This window comes from Equus przewalskii, chromosome 1, assembly GCF_037783145.1.
Source record: "Equus przewalskii isolate Varuska chromosome 1, EquPr2, whole genome shotgun sequence".
NCBI classification, from domain to species: Eukaryota; Metazoa; Chordata; class Mammalia; order Perissodactyla; family Equidae; genus Equus; species Equus przewalskii.
The window spans coordinates 82,832,736-82,853,492 of record NC_091831.1 but is presented as its reverse complement, the minus strand read 5'-3'; the positions used below and the strand labels follow the sequence as shown (position 1 = coordinate 82,853,492).

At 42.7% G+C, this 20,757-nt stretch overlaps 1 protein-coding gene across 39 annotated transcripts in view; it reads right to left on the bottom strand.

Moving 5' to 3' along the window:
• Positions 1 to 20,757, bottom strand: part of PTPN20 (protein tyrosine phosphatase non-receptor type 20) — a 113,158-nt gene that overhangs the window by 10,935 nt on the left and 81,466 nt on the right. For 35 of the 39 annotated variants that reach the window (XM_070615900.1, XM_070616008.1, XM_070615888.1 and 32 more), the window contains one exon: positions 2,294 to 2,628. In XM_070615900.1, the coding sequence (XP_070472001.1) occupies positions 2,294 to 2,628 (335 nt within the window). Of the gene's footprint in view, positions 1 to 2,293; positions 2,629 to 4,839; positions 4,994 to 18,540; positions 18,660 to 20,757 lie in introns of those variants that run through there. The other 4 variants (XM_070616047.1, XM_070616057.1, XM_070616097.1 and 1 more) reach the window with 3 other exon arrangements.

The window sequence follows — 20,757 nt, the reverse complement described above, 5'->3', positions numbered from 1 at the left end:
GTCTTAGCTCCCCTACCCTGACTCCTCTCTCTCTTCAACTTCTCCCTTTGTACTCAGGTCTCCCAACCCAGAATAAACTCTTGGAAACCCTCATCACTTCCCTAACCGCTTGTTCCCCTTCCTTGCCTTGCCTCCCACAGGCACGTCGCTCTCTGCAGCCCTCTCTATCTGGGCCAGCTATTCTCCTGTGCTCCAGGGACCACTGAGCAGAGAGATTAGGTAGATACTCCTTGCTGTGTACTCCTGTTTCCAATGCATTATTCCTTCTCCATGCATAAAAAACCCTCTTCACAGCTCTTAGCTTCACCTTCTCAGTGCTATCACCCGGTGGCTAAACCTCCTGGTTAATCCGTCACATTCGCTGAAGATCCTGATCTTTCCCCACCACAGATTCTGACATCATCCAGAGCAAATTCAGGCTTTCAACAACCCAACAGACACTCTAACCTCACAGCAGTTTTCTTTCTCTCCTGCAGAGGAGACCACTCCCTTCTTCTACTACTCACAATGATGGTCACTCCTTGGACTTACATCACCTGCAATGTCCAGTATCAGAAACCTTCCAGTTCTTACACTCCAACACCACTTTCTGCCCAGAAGCTCGTATGCTACCACCTCGTTTGTGCTTCACTTCCACTCCAACAGCCACGTGACCAAACGGAGCTCTCCTGTCCTTTATGTCCTCCACTGACTCCTAGCTGACTGGCCCCTGATTCCATTCATCTCCCTAAATGCACACTTCATGGCTGATTATCTGAAGCATTCTCTTATCAAACTGTCAACTTCTTTCATCCTTTGAACCTTGCCACATGTGCTAGACAATATCCCAGCCCGGGTCAGTCCCATAACCTGTATTCAGGAATCCCATAGTTAGGCTGCTGGGAAGAAAATAATCACGCAGTTGCCTAGCTTATTGCTATTGCAAACGTAGAGGTTCCAACCTCAGCACGTCCAGCGACCCTTTTCCCGGCCATTGTCTGTGCACCAGTCAGCTTCTCTGGTGATGACTCTAAGCCTCATCACTCTTTCCAAGCTTCCTGTTTAACTCCCATCCCCTTCATTCCTGTTGAACACAAGGATCACCTACCTGCTAGTTCAATCCACTTCGAGCAATGTAACTCACCACTCTCTCCTGTAAACCATTCCTTTTCTACTGTCTGAATCTATTAGAGCAAGAAGTCTATGCATTATTCCAGACCAACACTTCCCAACAGAACTTTCTGCAGTGATGCGAATGTTCTAGATCTGTGATGCCCAAGACGGTAGCCCTGGTAACACGTTGCTAAATAAGACTAAACACCAGAAATGTGGCTACTGCAAGTGAGGAAATGACTTTTTTATTTTATGTAAATTTAAATAATTTCAATTTAAACTTAAATAGCCACATGTGGCTACCATATTGGGCAGCATAATTTCTGAATACTCCTTCTATCACTCTAAGTCAGCAGTCATAAGCCATGAATAAGTCTGCCAGTTTCCTCTGAAAAACATCAAAGTCTCTGCTTTCCAGCTTAACGCCAACCGCCCGAGTTGACCCTGCCGCTTTCTTACTAAAATTCTTCACTGTCTCCGAATTATCTTCATAACAAAGTTCACGCTCCTTGGCCGAAATCCAAGACATTTTATGTTCTGGCTGGGCCCTGGTTACTTTCTATCGCCTCATCTCATCCCTCATTACTCCCTGTCACTGAACTTTCACATTCCAAAAACACCGAACTACTTATTCTCTGTACATACCCCATGCTAGTTTCTATCTGGATCATCTACTTCCCCTTTCCATCTTTCTCACCTGGGTAATTCTCAATGCCACCGCCTCAAGCAAGCCTTTCCCCAAACCCCAAGTAAAGCTAATACACTTTCCTCCTGAGCCCCCAAAGTACCCCATGCAGATCTCAACATGACCACTGAGCACAGTAACCGGAAGTACCGGTGGGTGCACCGAACCCTCCACTACTCACTAAGAAGCGAGGGGGCCTGGCACGGTGACTGGCGTCCCTTAAGGACTCGAGACACATCTGTCATTCACGGCAGAAGCAGCTGAAGTACATGCTAGCACTGGGCCACTTCCAACGCTCACTCCCCCTCACCACCTCCCCATTTCAGTTTTTTCATCTCCCCAGTCAGAGTTTGGTTAATCGGAAGTAGAAGTGGTGTTATCTTAGCTTCGGGTTCGAGGGAGAAGTACAAATAAGTGACTTACAAAAGTCTCCCCAGTCTGTACCCTACCTTATTGCTAACTTCTCACTCTAACACAAGTTTATATAATGAAATACGATGATTTCTTAAAACTTACGGACTTCCTCACAACTTGAAATATTCGAATGACGAAATATTGAAGTATCTGGTAGCTCTCTAGGAAGATATGACAGTTTTTCAATTCCAAAGGCTTCTTCATAGAAATGGGCCAATAACGGTGGCATTTGATAACTCCATCTTCTAGCTCTCTGGTTATCATGACAATAACATTAGAGTTATTTTCCAAGACCATCTGCCAAAAGTCATCTGTGGTATCTGGTAGTGGTCCTTGGGTACCGATATAAAAATACTCTTCTCCAGAATTGATTATTCTAATATAACTAGCATTGATGTAGTCCATGTTTTTTCCAAGAGGAACACGTGTTGAATCATCTATTACAAAAACAAAAATATCTGGTCAATAAAGGAAAAGTGGGAGATACAATACACCCAAACTTCATGAAAGTATATCCCACAAATAAATCCATTTATCTCTTTGACAAATTGAGAAGATGGCATAGGAATTTCTTTTCAAAAGCATTATTTGAGTCCATGAATTTAAATTCTTCCCTCCCCAAAACCTACTGGCATGACTTAAGAAATATAAAATTAGGGGAGCTCTTCGTTTTTTGTTTTTCTAAATTGGTTTCTACTAAACACAGAAGAATGCCATCAGTATCCAGACACTTTGAAAGATTTCTGTTAGATATGGCACAGGTAGGATTAGGCCATGGAAGGTACCTGCAACTGAACACAGCAAAGGAGGAGCCCTCTGAGGGAGAAAGTGAAGGACATTCTCCTCCAAACCCAGGGAGCCTGCAAGCCCAGAGCAGGGGGGAGACAAGACTGTGACAGTTGACCAGATACAGATCTTGGGATTAATGTAATTCTACCAATGCCCCCACACAAGGCAGCCATCTTTTATGCCCATCCTCAGCCTTCACTTGGAGTGGCAAGCTAATCACAGCAAAGGTATGGTGGCAAAAGGATGCCTCAAAGGGAATTTGCTCCAAATAACGTGGGACTTATCTAACACGGACTGTTATAACAAATATGAGAGGGGAAACCAGCTAATTGGCTCACTAATAACTTCTATTGGCTCAGGAGCTTTTTCTTCACTTTATATAGATATCTGGAGCTCTGGCTGCACCACTGCTCCCACAGAGAGAAGAAACGCCCTTGGCAAAGGGGGGACCTCCCTTGCCATGCAGCAGTCTCACCAATAGCCGCCCCCCCCGACGACCACCACTCAGAGTCATGAGGACCCCTTATCTAGCAGACATGCTATGACCAAGACAAGTGAACAGGGCCTCATACAATTTCTGACAGAACTCTTCTCCAGTTCCAACATAGCAAACAAAACCTCCTCTTGTAAATATGAATAAACAGGAAAAACAATCACTAGATATATAAAAATATCCAGTACTTCACAAAAGGAGACCATTCCAAGAAGTCACAGAAAACGTTTTCCTTTCTATAAGAGGGAAGAATAGTTTAAAAACTCCTATTTGTATTTTAAATGAAATCTGAGAGAACATCATTTTATCTTTTAAAAGGATAATTTACATCTGTGTTTATTGACATAAATATGTTATGTTATTAAACTATAAAGGAGGCAATAAGAACATTATAGTGAGATCCTTCATCATATATATATATATATACACACACACACACCCACACACATACATACATTCATTATATATAAACATATAATAAAAAAACCTGGCAAGTATTCATTAAAATGTTAGTAGTGGCTATTTTATTATCTACATTTTTATAGTGAGTATGTACTACTTTATAATAGAAAGGCATTTTTTACTTTCAAAAGGGAGATTGTGTGAAAATTAAACAATCTAAAATAATAAAAGCTTGCTTTCAGATAAAAACTACAATTGCTCAATAAAAACCCTAAAGTGAGAAGTAAACAGAAAAACAAACTAGTGATTTAGAAAACTGGCTCAAGAATTTTCCCAGAACTCAGGGGAAAAAAGATGAAAAAAAAATGACAATAATGAGTAAAATGCTAAAGGAGGCAGAGCATATAAAGGGAATATATTAAAAGAATTTCAGAAGCAAACTATGGGATATACAGCAGGAACGAAATAACTCAAGTGACCACAGGAGAAAAGGTCCCCAGACAGAAGAGATAATAATAGAATTTAGTGCAAACACGCACAGCAGGTCTGAGCAGCGAGGTACAAACTCTGCATGTGTCACCTCATCTGAACTTCAGAACAACCCTTTGATACTGGACACCCATTGGGTCAATGAAGAAATCAAAGGAGAACTCAAAAAACACTTGGAGACAAATGAAAATGAAGGCACGACATGCCAAAATCTATGGGATGCAGCAAAAGTGGTATTAAGAGTAAGTTTATAGCAATATAGGCCTATCTCAAGAAATAAGAAAAATATCAAATAAACAATCTACTCTTACACCTAAAGGAACTAGAAAAGAACAAGTGAAGCCCCAAATCACTAAAAGGAAGGAAACAATAAAAATTAGAGTGGAAATACATGAAATAGAGACTAGAAAGATAATAGAAAAGATCAATGAAACTAAGAGTAGGTTCTTTGAAAAGATAAACAAAATTGACAAACCTTTAGATAGACTAAGAAAAAAAGAGGCAAGGCTCAAATAAATAAAATCAGAAATGAAAGAGGAGAAGTTTTAACAATACCACAGAAATACGAAGGATTATAAAAGAATACTATGAAAACTTATATGCCAACGAATTGGGTAACCTAGAAGAAATGGACAAATTCTTAGAATTCTACAACCTTCCAAATCTGAATCAAGAATAAATAGAGAATCTGAAGAGACCAATCATTACTAAGGAGATTGAAACAGTAATCAAAAACCTCCCCCAAAACAAAACGGCTTCCTCTGTGAATTCTACTAAATATTCAAAGAAGATTTAATACCTATCCTTCTCAAACTATTCCAAAAAATGAAGAGGCTGGGATGCTTCCTAATGCATTTTATGAAGCCAACACTCCCCTGACACCAAAATCAGACAAGGACAACACAAAAAAGGAAAATGACAGGCCAATATCACTGTTGAACATAGATGCAAAAATCCTCAACAAAACATTAGCAAACTGAATACAACAATACATTAAAAGGATCATACATCACAATCAAGTGAGATTTATTTCAGATGTGCAAGGATGGTTCAACATTCATAAATCAATCAATGTGATACACTATGTTAAGAAAATGAAGAATAAAAATCACATGATCATCTCAATAGATGCAGAGAAAGCATTTGACAAGAGTCAGCATCCATTTATAATAAAAACTCTGAAAAACGAGTATAGAAGGAAAGTACTTAGACATAATAAAGGCCACATATGACAAACCCACAGCTAACATAATACTTAATGGTGAAAAACTGAAAGCTATCCCTCTAAGAACAGGAATAAGACAAGGATGCCCACTTTGCCACTCATATTCAATGAAGTATTGGAAGTCCTAGACGGAGCAATTAGGCAAGAAAAAGAAACAAAAGGGATCCAAACTAGAAAGAAAGAAGTAAAAGTGTCACTATTTGCAGATGACATGACTTTACATATAGAAAACCCTAAAGAATCCATCAAAAAAACTATTAGAAATAATAAACAAATACAGTAAAGTTGCAGGGTACAAAATCAACATGCAAAAATCAGTTGTGTTTCTACACACTAAGAACAAAGTAGCAGAAAGAGAAATCAAGAATACAATCCCGTTTACAATCACAAAAAAAGAATAAAATACTTAGGGAATAAATAACAAAGGAGGTTAAAGACTTGTACGCTGAAAACCATAAAACATTGTTGAAAGAAATCGAGGAAGACACAAAGAAATGGAAAGATATTCCATGCTCATGGATTGGAAGAATTAACATAGTTAAAATGTCCATATTACTTAAAGCAATCTACAGGTTCAGTGCAAACCCTATCAAAGTCCTAATGGTATTTTTCATGGAAATAGAACACAGAATCCTAAAATTTATATGGAACAACAAACGACCCAAACAGCCAAAACAATCCTGAGACAAAAGAACCTACCAAATGGGAGAAGATAATTGCAAATCATATATCCAACACGGAGTTAATATTCAAAATATATAAAGAACTTATACAACTCAACAACAAAAAACCAACCTGATTGAAAAATGGGCAGAAGATCTCAACAGACAGTTTTCCAAAGAAGATATACAGATGGCCAACAGGCACATAAAAAGGTATTCAACATCACTAATTATTAGGGAGATGCATATCAAAACCACAATGAGATATCACCTCATGCATGACAGAATGGCTATTATCAAAAAGACAAGAAACAAGTGTTGAAGAGAATGTGAAGAAAAGGGAACCCTTGTACACTGCTGGTGGGCATGTAAACTGATGCAGCCACAATGGAAAACAGTATGAGGATTCCTCAAAAAATTAAAAATAGAACTACCATATGACCTAGCTATTCCACTTCTGGGTATTTATCCAAAAACATGAAAACACTAATTAGAAAAGATATATGCACCCCTATGTTCACTGCAGCGTTATTCACAATAGCCAAGACTTGGAAACAACCTGAGTGCCCATTAAGGGATGAATGGATAAAGATGTGGTATATACACACAATGGAATACTACTCAGCCATAAAAACAATGAAACCTTGCCATTTGCGACAACATGGATGGACCTTGAGGGTGTTATGCTAAGCGAAACAAGTCAGATGGAGAAAACCAAACACCGTATGATTTCACTCATATGTGGAAGACAAGACAACAACAACAACAAAGAAATACATAGACACAGAAAACGAATTGGTGGTTACCAGAGGGGAATGGAGGTGGAGGGATGGCGAAAGGGGTGAAAGGGGACATCTGGACAGTGACAGATGGCAACTAGACTTTTGGTGGTGAATACAATGCAGTCTGTATACAGAAGTCAAAATATAATGATGTAACCTGAAATTCATATAATATTATAAACCAATCTTACCTCAATAAAAAATTTTTAAAAAAACAATCCTTTGAAGGAGGCATATTATTATTCATGCTTTTCAGATGAGGAACATTTACTCAAAGCAGCTAAGTAATTTGTTCCACATTATGCACAAACTTTTCTAAACTCCACATTCCACAAATAATTTCATGATCTGCCTTCCCTCTTCAAGGAAGACTCAGGTTTGCAGATGGAAAGGCCTCACCAGGTGCCAGATGACATTAATGAAGAGAACCACCAAGACCTCAAGACCAGCAGAGCATAAGGTCACAGAGACAAGAAGCAAAAACTGTGGATTACCAGAGGTATTAGTGAGTGGTGCCACTCCCATTTCCAGCCCTTGACTCCTGAATCCTGGCTATGGAAGAAACAGCACCAATTTGGAGCATATACAACCTCCTAGAGAACATTGCTCCAGCTCTGCGAGGTACTGCCACCCAGCTGGCACTGTAACTGAGTCTTCAAAAGGCCATTCCACTGGTCTATCAAGCCAGCTGCTTTAGGATGATGAGGAATATGTTCAGACCAGTGAAGTGCATGAGCATGAGCTCACTGCCACAAACCATTTGCCTCGAAGTGAGTTCCTTGATGGGAAACAATGCTGTGTGGACTACCATGATGGTGGGTAAGGCATTCTGTAGGCCCACGGATGGTAGATTTGTAGAAGCACTACATGAAGGGAAGGCAAATTCATATCCAGTGTCTGTTCCAGTACAAAAAAAGCACTGTTCCTTCCATGATAGAAGTGGTCTAGTGTAACCAACCTGCCATCAGGGAGCTTATTGATCCCCTGGGAAATGATGCCATACTGGAGCCTCAGTGTTGGCCTTGGTAAGCAGAAGTTCATGTCGCTCAGCTCGTGCACAGCCTCTATTCCTGCAGCACAGTTACTTTGTTCACGAGCCCACTGGCCAATCGCAAGGGTGGCTAGGAAAGATGCTCCCTGGTACCCACAGAATGGGCCATCTATCCACTTGATTATTAAAGTCCTCTGCTTAAGTCACCCTTCAGTGAGCATTCACATGGGACACAAATATCTCCATGTTGTTGTCCATTCAGAGAGGTCTATCCACATATCTCTTCCCCAGATCTCCTTGTGATCGACTTTCCAATCATATTCCTTCTAAGACCCTGGCCATCCAGCTAAGCCACTGGCCACAGCCCATGAATTGGTACAGATTTGTACCTCTGGCCACTTCTCCTTCCAAGCAAAACAAGCAACCAAGTGCACTGCTCAAAATTCTACCAGCTGGGAGGATGTTCCTTCTCCACTGTCCTCCAGGGGTGTCCCAGAAAGGGCTGTAGGGCTGCTGCTGTCCACTTCCAGGCGGTGCGTGCATACTGTGCAGAACCATCTGGAAACCGGGTCCCAGTCTTCTCTTCCTCAGTCAAGGGATTATGGGGAACTCCTCACGAGGCCACAGGCGCTGGGAAAGACAAGGCAATGCAGCAGGAGAGTTGACCATGGGCATTTTGACCACCTCATGTAACTTACTTGAGCCTTCAGAGCCTGCTCAAGCCCAGCCTTGAATATATCACTTCCATTTGATGATGGAGCACTGCTGTGCATACCCAACTTTCTGTCTTGATGGCCCATGGTGTAGCCGCCTCTGACGCAGGAAGGGTTAATAACCACTGGAAAAGGCTTGCCAACAAACTGTGACCCGGAGGTGAGAAGGCCAGTTAGCCAATGACGGGTAAGACTTCCAGGTGGAGGCAACCTAAAACAGGCATCGGCTGCCCGGGGGCACAGATGGAGAAACGATATCGATATCGGGAGCAGGAGGGACCGTTGCCTAAGAGACCTTGCCTGCTCCAAGATAAAAATATACGAGCACAGCAATAACATGATAATATCAAAACAGAGGCCAAGAGAGGGCTCCTTGAGAAATCACTAAGAATTCTTGACATTTGCTAATTACTTCATCCAGGACACCTGTGTATGTTTAACAGCTGTAAGCTATGTATATATTGAAACGCTGGTTATAATAAACTCAGAGTGGCCATCAGCCCTCTCCGCATCTATCCTGATGTGTACATTGGATTGCGACACCAACATATGGTGACCCCAATGTGATCCAAGTTCGGCGGCATTATTCGTGAGTAACAATATGGGGGAATTTCAACTGCCTTTCGGCGGTCCGCCGTGAGAATGATGGGCCAACAATTGGCGACTCAGCAGAAATTATACTTTAAGACACTTCAGCGGCTGCTGAAGGCGATTTCAGTTTCGGTTTCTCCCGCCGAGTCACAGAGGATATTGCTGGCAATATCTCTAAGCAACCGTGACTTGGCATCGGGAAGCTCGAAAGGGGCACACTCCACAGTGCCCCGAAAAACCAAATTTGGGGAGCTCTCAATCAGCAGGCTAACTCTATGTGAATGATTTAGTGGCGGCCTTGTCAGGAAGTGCCGAAGTGGATCTCATGGCTTCAGAGACAGTGTCATAGATTGTGCTGATGAAACCTTTCTTGTTCCTACCAATGTATGGGGACCTTTACAATCAGGATATTTTGGGTTATTAATGGGATGCTCTAGTTCAGCTTTGAAGGGCTTAATCATCATTCCCAGGGTAATTGATGCTGACTATCAAGGTGAAATAAAAATCATGATCCGTTTATCTACTTATTATGTGATAGAAGCTTTTATGAGGATAGCTCAGTTGATATTAATACCTTACTTGTCCCCTGCTCACGCCTCGAGTTCAGTTTTGGTTTCTCCCGCCGAGTTACAGAGGATATTGCAATATCTACACATTGCCCCTGGTTCCCTGAGGATGGAACCTTGGACATTGAGTTGTGGGAAAGGGCTGGCAAGGCACTAAAGTCTCGCTTTGAGCATGGTCTTTTAAAGGATGTACATATCTTAACGACTTGGGGAACAGCACGTACTGCGCTGTTCCCTTCGTCGGATCTATCGGATGAGGAAAAATCAGCCTCTTCACCCAAGTGCCCTTCAGGCAAAGCTGAGGAGGCGCCGCCACTGCCTCCTCCGCCTTGCTCGCCACTAAGAGACTCTTTTAAGAAGGCCATTAGTAAGTCTCAGACAAATTTTGAACAAACGTCCTCAGACGATGACAATTTACCATTCCCCCCTCCTTTAGAGAGGTGTTTCACCTTCAAGAACCCTCCTGTCTTGCCTACTGCTCCTCCTTGTACTCCACCAGCCCCGTATGTTGATTCCAGGCAGTACAGTGTGGTTCATAATTGCCTTGGGGAAGGATTAAATCGTGGAGATCCTGATGTTTTTTCCTGTGCCTTCCCCGTGATGGTCAATCATGGGTGAATAGAACATGAATCCCTTCTTTTTGGGGTGTTTAAGGAGCTGAAAAAGAGCATTAGAGAGAATGGAGTGCAGTCACCTTTCACTGTCGGGATGATAGAAGCACTGGGAGCCAGTTATAGTATGCTACCCTGTGATTGGCTTTTGCTCGCAAAGACTCTTTTGTCGCATGCTGAATATACTCTTTTCAGGTCTGAGTATAACGAGATATCTGTATCCCGATCTATGGATAATCTATCTTTAAACCCCCCTCTCCCAATCAGTGCCGACATGTTACAGGGGGTCGGCCAATATGCGACGCCTCAAGCACAGGCTGAGGCAAATGGAATGTTGCATAGACAATGTTCAGAGGTGGCATTAGCAGCCCAGAAGGCAATTCCCCCTTCAGGGGCAGACAAAGCCACCAATTCCTTTGTGAATGTCCGACAAGGGCCAAACGAGCCATACATAGAATTTATTGACCGTCTCCATCAGGCAATTGAGAGACAAACAGCTCATCCTGAAGCGGCTCAAATTATGCTGTTGAAAATAGACTTTGAAAATGCTAATGCTGATTGCCAGTCTGCTATGTCTCACCTTAAAGGGCGAACTCACACCTTAGGGGATATGCTGGAGGAAGTAGGAACTCATAGTCATGTGGCCAAAGTAATGGCAGCAGCGTTTTCGCAGCTGCCCAAAGGTGCTTTCTGATAATGCCTGTTTTAAGTGCGGAAGACCTGGACACCGTGCAAAACAGTGCAAGTCCGGTCCAAAAGACATCCCTGGTGAAGGAGGGCCAGCCGATATTAAAAAGCCGCCTTCTAAACCATGGCCTCGGTGCTGAAGGGGATTCCACTGGGTGAATCAACATTGCTCTAAAATTAATGTAGATGGTAATCTAATCAACCATGACTTGGCGTCGGGAAACTCGAAACGGGGCACACTCCCCAGTGCCCCAAAAAACGAAGTTTGGGGAGCTCCGCTGCCAAGAGGGGGGCCAGTGACTTCGGCCACACTGGCGACAGTGCTTTATAGCCTCGCCCACTTGGCCTCCCCATTGGCCTAAAAAGCAAACCTCTGCATCTGTACAAGGTGTAGGAGGGCTTATGATGCATGAGGGAAGTGATCACGTACTCAAAGTCAGAGGACCTGAAAACAGAATTGCCTTAATTACACCCTACGTTCTTCCAACTCCATACTCCCTATGGGGGTGACAAATAAAAATGGCAAGCAATAGGATATATTGGAGTATATGAGGAAGCCATTTAGTATAAACCTAATTCGGCCTGACTTTGTTTTTCCAAAAGGGCCTGACTGTGGCCATTGAGCATGCATTGTATATCTGCTTAGACATTTTGAGATAAAGGTGCAACTTCCCTCCCCCTCCCAACGTTGGCATCTCCTTAAAGATTAAGCATCTTTCTTTAGGCTGGGAACTGATTGCAGCGCTCATCTGTGACCGCCCAGCTCGAGGCAACAGACTTGCCAGCCTGCGGGGTTCACTGAGACAGCAGACCTATCTGCCATTTCCATCAATGGCTGTGCCGACAGAGCAGCCTCCTGACTATTGTAAAAGGGACATTTCAATCATATGTGAAACATACTCTTTGAGGGTATATAACCACCCTGTATACCCCCACTTCTTTGGAGTGCTCTGTTCCTTTGTGGAAAGACTCTCCCGGGTTATAATCCTCAGATTTAAGCTCAGAATAAACTCACCCAAATTTTCATTTATAGATTGGTTATGGATTCTTTTCGTTGACAGGGGTGAGATTTGCCTTCTCAATGGAAACCATCTCTAAACGTTAAGCCTTTTTCCTAGGGGCCGCTGATGTTAACATTCCTCCCATACCTATTCAATGGAAAACTACCAAGCCTGTATGGATAGATCAGTGGCCCCTTCCAAAAGAAAAATTACAGGCTTTAAAGATGCTAGTACAGGAGCAACTAAAATTAGGCCATGTTGTACCCTCAAACACCCCAGTATTTGTGATAAAAAAGAAATCTGAAAAATGGAGATTATTCCAGGACTTAAGGGTAATTAATGCTGTCATGCAACCTATGGGGGCTTTACAGAAGGGATTGCCAAACCCTTCTTTAATACCTGAGAATTGGCAAATTGTTGTTATTGACATTAGAGACTGTTTCTTTTCTCTACCTTTGTGCGCCGCTGATAGGGAACAGCTCGCATTCACTGTCCCAGTTTATAACAATCAAGAGGTCCCCCAGAGATATCTGTGGAAGGTCTTGCCTCAGGGCATGAAAAACAGTCCTACTATATGCCAACAATCAGTAGGAGATGTGTTATTAACTTTTCGAAGCAAATACCCTACTATACAACTTTACCATTATATGGATGATATTTTATTAGCAGCGCCAACTAAAATTTTTTCATTAACAGCATACCAACAATTAATTGAATTGCTCAAAGGCAAAGGCCTGCTTATGGCTCAAGATAAGGTACAGTTTACCTCCCCCTGGAAATTTCTAGGATTGATGATTGATAGACACCTGGCAAAGCCATGCATTCCCTCTATTTCCATACCCAATACTTTAATATTAGTTACATTGCAACAGGTTTTAGGAAACATCAGTTGGATACGTCCTTTTCTTGGCATCCCGACACATTCTCTGAGTCACTTGTTTTCCTTGCTACATGGTGGCTCTTCTGCCTCTTCTACGCGCACTCTTATCCCTGAGGCAAAACAAGAACTAAGCCTAGTAAACAAGGCTCTAACCTCCCAATTTTTAAATTGCTTTGATCCAGAAATTCCCTTATGCCTTTATGTGATAAACACACCTAAGAGTCCTACTGTTATCATCTTTCAAAAAGTGGGCAAGGTTATAAAATGCTTGGAGTGGATATACTTGCCCCACACACCAGCTAAGCTACTCTATACATATTTTGATGGAATAGCAGAGGTTATTCAAAGGGGACGTTTGCGGTGTTTACAATCGCGAGGTGCTGACCCTCAGACCATTTTTTTTACCTTGCACATCTTCTCAATTTGATCATCTCCTCGGTTATCTCTTCCCAACCTATTCCTGAGGCCTTAACCATGTTCTTCGACGACTCCGGAAAAACCAGAAAAGCCGGTATAGCTTGGTTTGCTAATAGACTGGCAGACCAAAGTCTCTCACCGACATTCAACTACTCAAATTCCAGAATTGGCAGCTGTGCACCTTTCCTTCTGTTCGTTTGAATATTCTTACGGATTCTGCTTATGTAGCTAATGCTGTCCTGCTTTTGCCCTCCGTTTTAAACTTTCATCAAACCACACAAGATATTTTCACTCATTTTCTGAAAATCAAGCAATTATTGTCCCAGCGTACTCATTCCTGCTTTATTGCACACATACGCTCTCACCCTCCTCTTCCTGGTCCTTTATCTCAAGGGAATGCTATTGTTGATTCTGCTGTAGCCAATGTTTCACTTGACTGTCCTGTTTACAGCAGCACGTTCGTTTCACGCCTTACATCATTGCAATGCTCCAGCCCTGCCCTCGCGCTTTCACTTAACAAAACGACAGGCTGCACAAATCATTGCTGGTTGCCCAGCCTGTCAACAATCTTCCCTAGCCACCTCTCCCTTTGCTGCTATGGGGTTAACCTTCGTGGACTATACAGCAATGATCTCTGGCAAATGGACACAACAATATTTCCGCCTTTTGGATGTTTCAAGTATATTATCCCTTCTGTTGATACTCACTCTCGATTTCTTTTCGCATCAGCACATACAAAAAATAGCGCTAAACAAGTCATTCGTCATTGGCTTGCTATATTTGCTTTCATGGGGTCTCCTACATGCATTAAAACTGATAATGGTACCGAGTTCTCAGCGCAAATTTTCCGCCAATTTTGTGCAAATTGGAATATTATCCATAAAACTGGCATCCCCTATAATTCTACGGGACAAGCTATTACTGAGCGATGTCATAGAACGCTGAAGGCTGCTTTACAAAAAATGAAAGGGGGAAATGAGTATTATAAGAATGATCTGCAAGGTATTCTCAATCTCGCCTTATTTACTTTAAATTTTTTTAATCAACCAGAGGATGGCACATCAGCTGCAGAAAGATATATGGGTCAAACTCAGAACCATATGGCCCAACAAAGGCCACATTACACACATCTGTTTTGACACAATATCTTGGCAAAGTGTGGATTAAAACGTCCTTATACGGCTATCTGGGAGGGCCCTTTTATGGTTAAATGTGGGAAGAGAGGAGCTCTTTGTGTTTTGACAGATAAAGGCATTGAGTGCATTCCATCAAAATGCACACGGCCTGCTCTGGAATAACCAGAAAATGGACAAACGGATAAGTAAATCAGTTTTTTTCTTTTTCCTCTTTTCCTCTCTAATGCATGTTGAGGTGATTTCAGAGCATGAGAATCTCACATATTGGGCCTTTATTCCTAATCCTCCTCTCTCTACTCCGGTTACTTGGTGGCATGCCAATCCCCCTTTGTCCTCTAACGATTCTGATTGGACAGGAGGAACCGGGGTACCCCGACAACAACATACAGGCCTGCACCAAAAGGAAGAAGAACCTCTGGTGATGTATGCTAACAATTCACCTTTTTGTATGGTTTATTAAAACAAAAGCACAACATGTGTCGCCTTTCAGGAACAAATGTATTTGTATTACCAACCTAAGAAAGGACAACAGGCAGCCAATCTGACATACATCACTGCTATATCAACATCTTACGAAGACAAAAGTAATGTCATACAAGTTCCTTCCATCCCAATTTGCCATCCAAAAACTGATTGGCGTTACAAACGTTACTCAGTACAGTTGTCCCCTTGCCATACAGCATATCCAAGGCGGGGCAACATCTTTGGGGCCAACGTGCTGGATTAGGGACCTCATGGACATCTTTTGAGTGACAATCATACTTGGGCCTTCAATAGATCAAGTCAGAAACCTATAACATGGAGCGAACTCAGCCTATCTGCACCCCTTTTACAACTATCTCACAATGAGACAGCGTGCAGCCCCCTCACAAAGGAATATGGAGGATCGGGTTGCCTTTTATATCACGACAATTGTCCCATGGCAAGTATGGGAATGAAACTGGCAATTATTTACTAACACTGGTCAAAAATGTTTCTGATACCGTTAGGATTTGTACCACCCATCCTTGTGTTATTATGGGCAAACAGTGTCCCTGCTATCCAAGAATCTTCTGGTATGTATGTGGTTAATATTTCTCCCCCATATTGGTATTCTGATTGTTTAACACATTATAATGTAACCTCATTGAATGTGGCCTATGTAATGGTGTTAAAAGAAGAGCATATATTTGGTTACCTGTTTCTCTAAATCAGACATGGTCTGAAGAGCATGCTCTACATATCCTCCTTGAGTCCATGAGAAAATTATGCCCTAATCGGTTTTTGGCTACGCTAATTGCATTCATTGTGTCCACGGTGATTATCATGGCATCAGCCACTACAGCTACTACTGCCTTGGTTAACAGTGTTCAAACAGCCCATAAGGTGGAGTCCGTCTTGGTAAATGTCACTCAAGAATTACAGACACAGGTGGATATTGATAAAGGGCTAATGTCAGGATTGCAGGCATTAGAGGCAGCAGTAGAGTGGCTGGGAGAGCAGCAAAATGCATTATATATGCGTATGAAACTAAAATGTGACTGGCAATTTACCATGCAATGCGTTACCCCCCTACAGTATAATAGCTCACTGACATCTTGGCAAGAAATAAAAAAACATTTACAGGGGGCATTTAATACCTCCCTGGCCAATAACATCACTGGGCTACAAGCTCAGTTAGAGAGGCAGTTACAAGAAGTACCTAAGGTGTTCTCTCAAAAAATATTTCAAGACACTGAAAATGGGTTACACTGGCTAGAGCCCTCCAATTGGTTCTCGGGCCTCAATTTATGCATATTTGTTAATGCTGGTGTGATTTTGATATTATCCATGTTAACAGTTTATGTTTTACGTCTGCTGTGCTCCCTGAAAAAACAACAAAGGCAATAAGAGCAAGCATTGGTTATGATGGGCCTTCTGGCCTCAGCACGACATGATGCCTTCCTTGCTTTAAAAAACAAAAAAGGGGGAAATGCAGCCACCCCTGATGCAGGAAGGGTTAATAACCACTGGAAAAGGCTTGCCAACAAACTGTGACCCGGAGGTGAGGAGGCCAGTTAGCCAATGATGGGTAAGACCTCCAGGGGGAGGCAACCTAAGACAGGCATCGGCTGCCCGGGGGCACAGATGGAGAAACGATATCGATATCGGGAGCAGGAGGGACCGTTGCCTAAGAGACCTTGCCTGCTCCAAGATAAAAATATACGAGCACAGCAATAACATGATAATATCAAAACAGAGGCCAAGAGAGGGCTTCTTGAGAAATCACTAAGAATTCTTGACATTTGCTAATTACTTCATCCAGGACACCTGTGTATGTTTAACAGCTGTAAGCCATGTATATATTGAAACGCTGGTTATAATAAACTCAGAGTGGCCATCAGCCCTCTCCGCATCTATCCTGATGTGTATGTTGGATTGCGACACCGACACGTGGTTAAGTGTTCAGTCTCTACTGAGGCCCAGCAGCAGGTCAAAAGCTATTTCGCAAAAGAAGAGTAGTTGTATGAAGAGATTGTCAGGGCTTTGCCCCCAAATCCCATGGTCCTGAGTTGCAATGCGCCTACAGGCGCCTGCCAAAGGCTCCGAACAGTATCCTATCTCCCACTGACACCGCTTCCACTGGATCCTAGGGCCCTAGTGGCAGAGCAGCTTGCACAGCAGCCTGGGCCTGGCACAGAACTTTCTCCTGTTTTGGGCCCCACACAAAACCAGCAGCTTTGAGTCTCTCGGAAAATGGCCCAGAGCAGCACACCCGAATGAGGAACACGCTGCCTCCAAACTCCAAAGACGCCCACTAGGCATCCTGCCTCTCTCTGCAGGAGGCGCCAGGTGCAACATCTAATCCTTCACCTTACAAGGGATTATTTTGACATCCTCCACACCACTGGACCTCTAGAAATTTCACTGAGATAGAAGCCACTGACTTTTGTTGAGTCATTTCCCACCCTCTGACACACAAAGGTCTGACTAGTAAGTCTAGAATAGTTAGTTGTTACTTCTTGCTCACTAAGTTCAATCAGCATAATGTCATCAGTATAATGGACCAGTGTGATGTCTTAAGTAAGGGAAAGGTGATCGAGATCCCTGAGAACTATGACACAGGGCTGGACAGTTGCTGTATCCTTGAGGTAGGACGTAAAAGTGTACTGCTGGCCTTGCCAGCTGAAAGCAAACTGCTTCTGGTGGGCTTTACTAACAGGTGAGGAGAAAAAGCATTTGCCAGATCAGTAGGTACACACCAGGTACCTGGGGATGTGTTAATTTTCTAAAGCAATGAAATCACATCTGCTACAGCAGTTTCAATTGGAGTTACCACCTGCTCAAGGTTACAATACTCCACAGTCATCTCCCAGATCCACTTGTTTTCTGCACAGGTCAAAGAGGTGAGCTGAGTGGGGCATTGATCGGAATCACCAGCCCTGCATCATTTAAGGCCTTGACGGTGGCACTAATCTCTCCTCATTCTCTCCAGGAAGGCAGGATTGCTTTTAGTTTACTATTTTCCCAGGTAGAAGCAGATCTCATGGCTCACACTTGGCCTTTTCCACCATAACAGTCCCCACTCCACAGGTCAGGGAACCCACATGGGGATTCTGCCAGGTGCTGAGTATGTCTATGCCAATTATGCATTCCAGAACTGAGGAAACAACCACAGTGGTTCCAGACTCACTGGACCCACCGTGAAATGGACCTCAGCTAAAACTCCATTGATTATCTGACCTCCATAAGCACCACTCTAACTGCTGGACTGCAGTGGACGCTCTGGGTCTCCTGGAGTTAGTGTCAGATTAGTGCCAGTGTCAGTAGCATTAGCAAGGAAGACTCTTCAGGGTTTAGGGGTTTGACGTGCCCATCTTCATCAGGGTCTTCCCATATATTTCCAATCCAATTTTCAGGATCCCATTCCTTCTCAGTCAAAGCCCTCACTTTACCAGCAAAGTTGGGAAGGTTGGGAATTCCATTTGTATTGTAATTCAGCCATCTGCAGGATGAAATGCTCCGTTTGCTTTTCAACAGTCTCATCTCCGTGGCTGCAGGAGATAATAGTTCCCTTCAGGGCAGATATAGAAACATTTAGGTCATTAAGGTGGTGCTTGAGCTGGAAATTCTAATCCCTGAGATCATCCTTTCTTTGACTACTTTGTCCAGTGCAATCAGGAGCAACCAGACAATCTCATTATACTTATCAGTTTGACAAAAATATTTTAAGTCATCAAATACACAGTCATCCAGAGCCTTGCTTCTGATAAGTATTTGAGTGAACAGCCAACAGTGAGATTTTGTGTCTCTATTGCTATATCGCACCATGGATTACCCGTGCTCTCTCTACTACCAGAAACAGTCATTAATGCCTTTAAATTGTATCAGATTAGCGAACCAATTCATAAAACTCATTATTAAGATTCTATTCCTCTAGAACCATTCTAGGTACCAAAATTTGTATTAGTCCATGTTCTCTAGAGAAATAGAATACTAGGCTGTATATATACAATGAGGGATTTATTTTAATGAAGTGGCTCACACGACTGCAGGGCCTAGCCAGCCTGAAATTTGCAGGGCAGGCTGTCAGGCTGGAGATCCAGAGAGGAGCTAATGTTGCAGTCTTACATCCAAAGGCAGTCTGGAGGCAGAATGGCTTCTTCCTTGGGGACCTCAATCTTTTTCTCTTAAGGCCTTCCACTGATTAGGTGAAGCTCATCCACATTATGGAGGATCATCTGTTTTTTTTTTTGTTTTTTTTTTTAAAGATTTTATTTTTTCCTTTTTCTCCCCAAAGCCCCCCGGTACATAGTTGTATATTCTTTGTTGTGGGTTCTTCTAGTTGTGGTATGTGGGACGCTGCCTCAGCGTGGTTTGATGAGCAGTGCCATGTCCGCGCCCAGGATTCGAACCAACGAAACACTGGGCCGCCTGCAGCGGAGCGCGCGAACTTAACCACTCGGCCACGGGGCCAGCCCCGAGGATCATCTGTTTTACTCAAAGTTGACTGATTTAAAGGTTAATCACACCTGAAAATACCTTCACAGCAACATCTAGACTAGTGCTTGACCAACTATTGGGTTTTGTGGCCTCGCCAGGTTGCCATATAAAATTAATCATCGCACAAGCTAAAAGTTTTAGTAAATGATGCGAAGGAGGGAGGTCTTTCTTGAAACTTAAATCAGTTCCCTAGAAGACCGAGTGAAAGAAAGAAGACAAAAATAAAAACTAGGGATAGAGAGAAAGTACATGCAAACCTACAAAGAGACAGAAGAAATAATCAGAAAAAAGATGAAAGTCTTAGAGGACAGACTGAAGAGACCAACCCTATACATCACAGGAGCTCCAGGAAAAGAAAAAGGAGTAGCTTGAGGAAGAGCAGTTAGTAAACAACTGAAGACACTCTCCTCCAGCTGAAGGAAGATGGATGGCGGCTGCAGACTGACAGCTTCTGCGAGCTCTAGGCAAGACTGATGAAACGCAACACACCTGGTAACACTCCTGAACCCAGGAAAGACCAAAAACGTTATAAGGTTTCATAGTGAAGGAATACGTTTCTTATAAAAGGAGTCAGATTACCACTATATTTCTCATCTAAAACCCTGGAAGCTGGAGCACACTGAAGCTGCACCCAGAGAAAACTGGGAGAAGCGGACTGAAATCCCACAATCCTAAAATCCGCAAAGATATTCATTTTATTTATCAGGATAAAAAATAAAGGAGAGAGAGCTGCAGATGGGCAGAGTTTGAGACTATATACTACTTGGCCCATCTCTAACCAAACCACCAATCAATCAGAAGAGAGACCTGAAATTAAGGGACGATGGAAAGAAAAGAAAACAGGAGAGCGGCAAGCCTTGCAAAATATAGTCCTATCTCTATACAAAGAATGACCGAGAACCTATTATTAAGCGCTAAAAATGGTTTCTTGAAATTGAAAAGAAGACACAGCACAGGAACACGTACTGACAGTGTGGAGACAGAATGCGTGTGGAGAAGCAGTACTGCCTGTGGTTAGGCCTAGGTTGGAACCCCGGATCTCTTTGCTATTTGCAGTGTGACTATAGGGAAAGTAATTAATCTCTCTAATTCTTTTTGTAAAACAAAGATACTAAGGGTACCAACATCACAGGGTTGTGGTGAGGGTTAGATGAGTGACTACCTGTGAA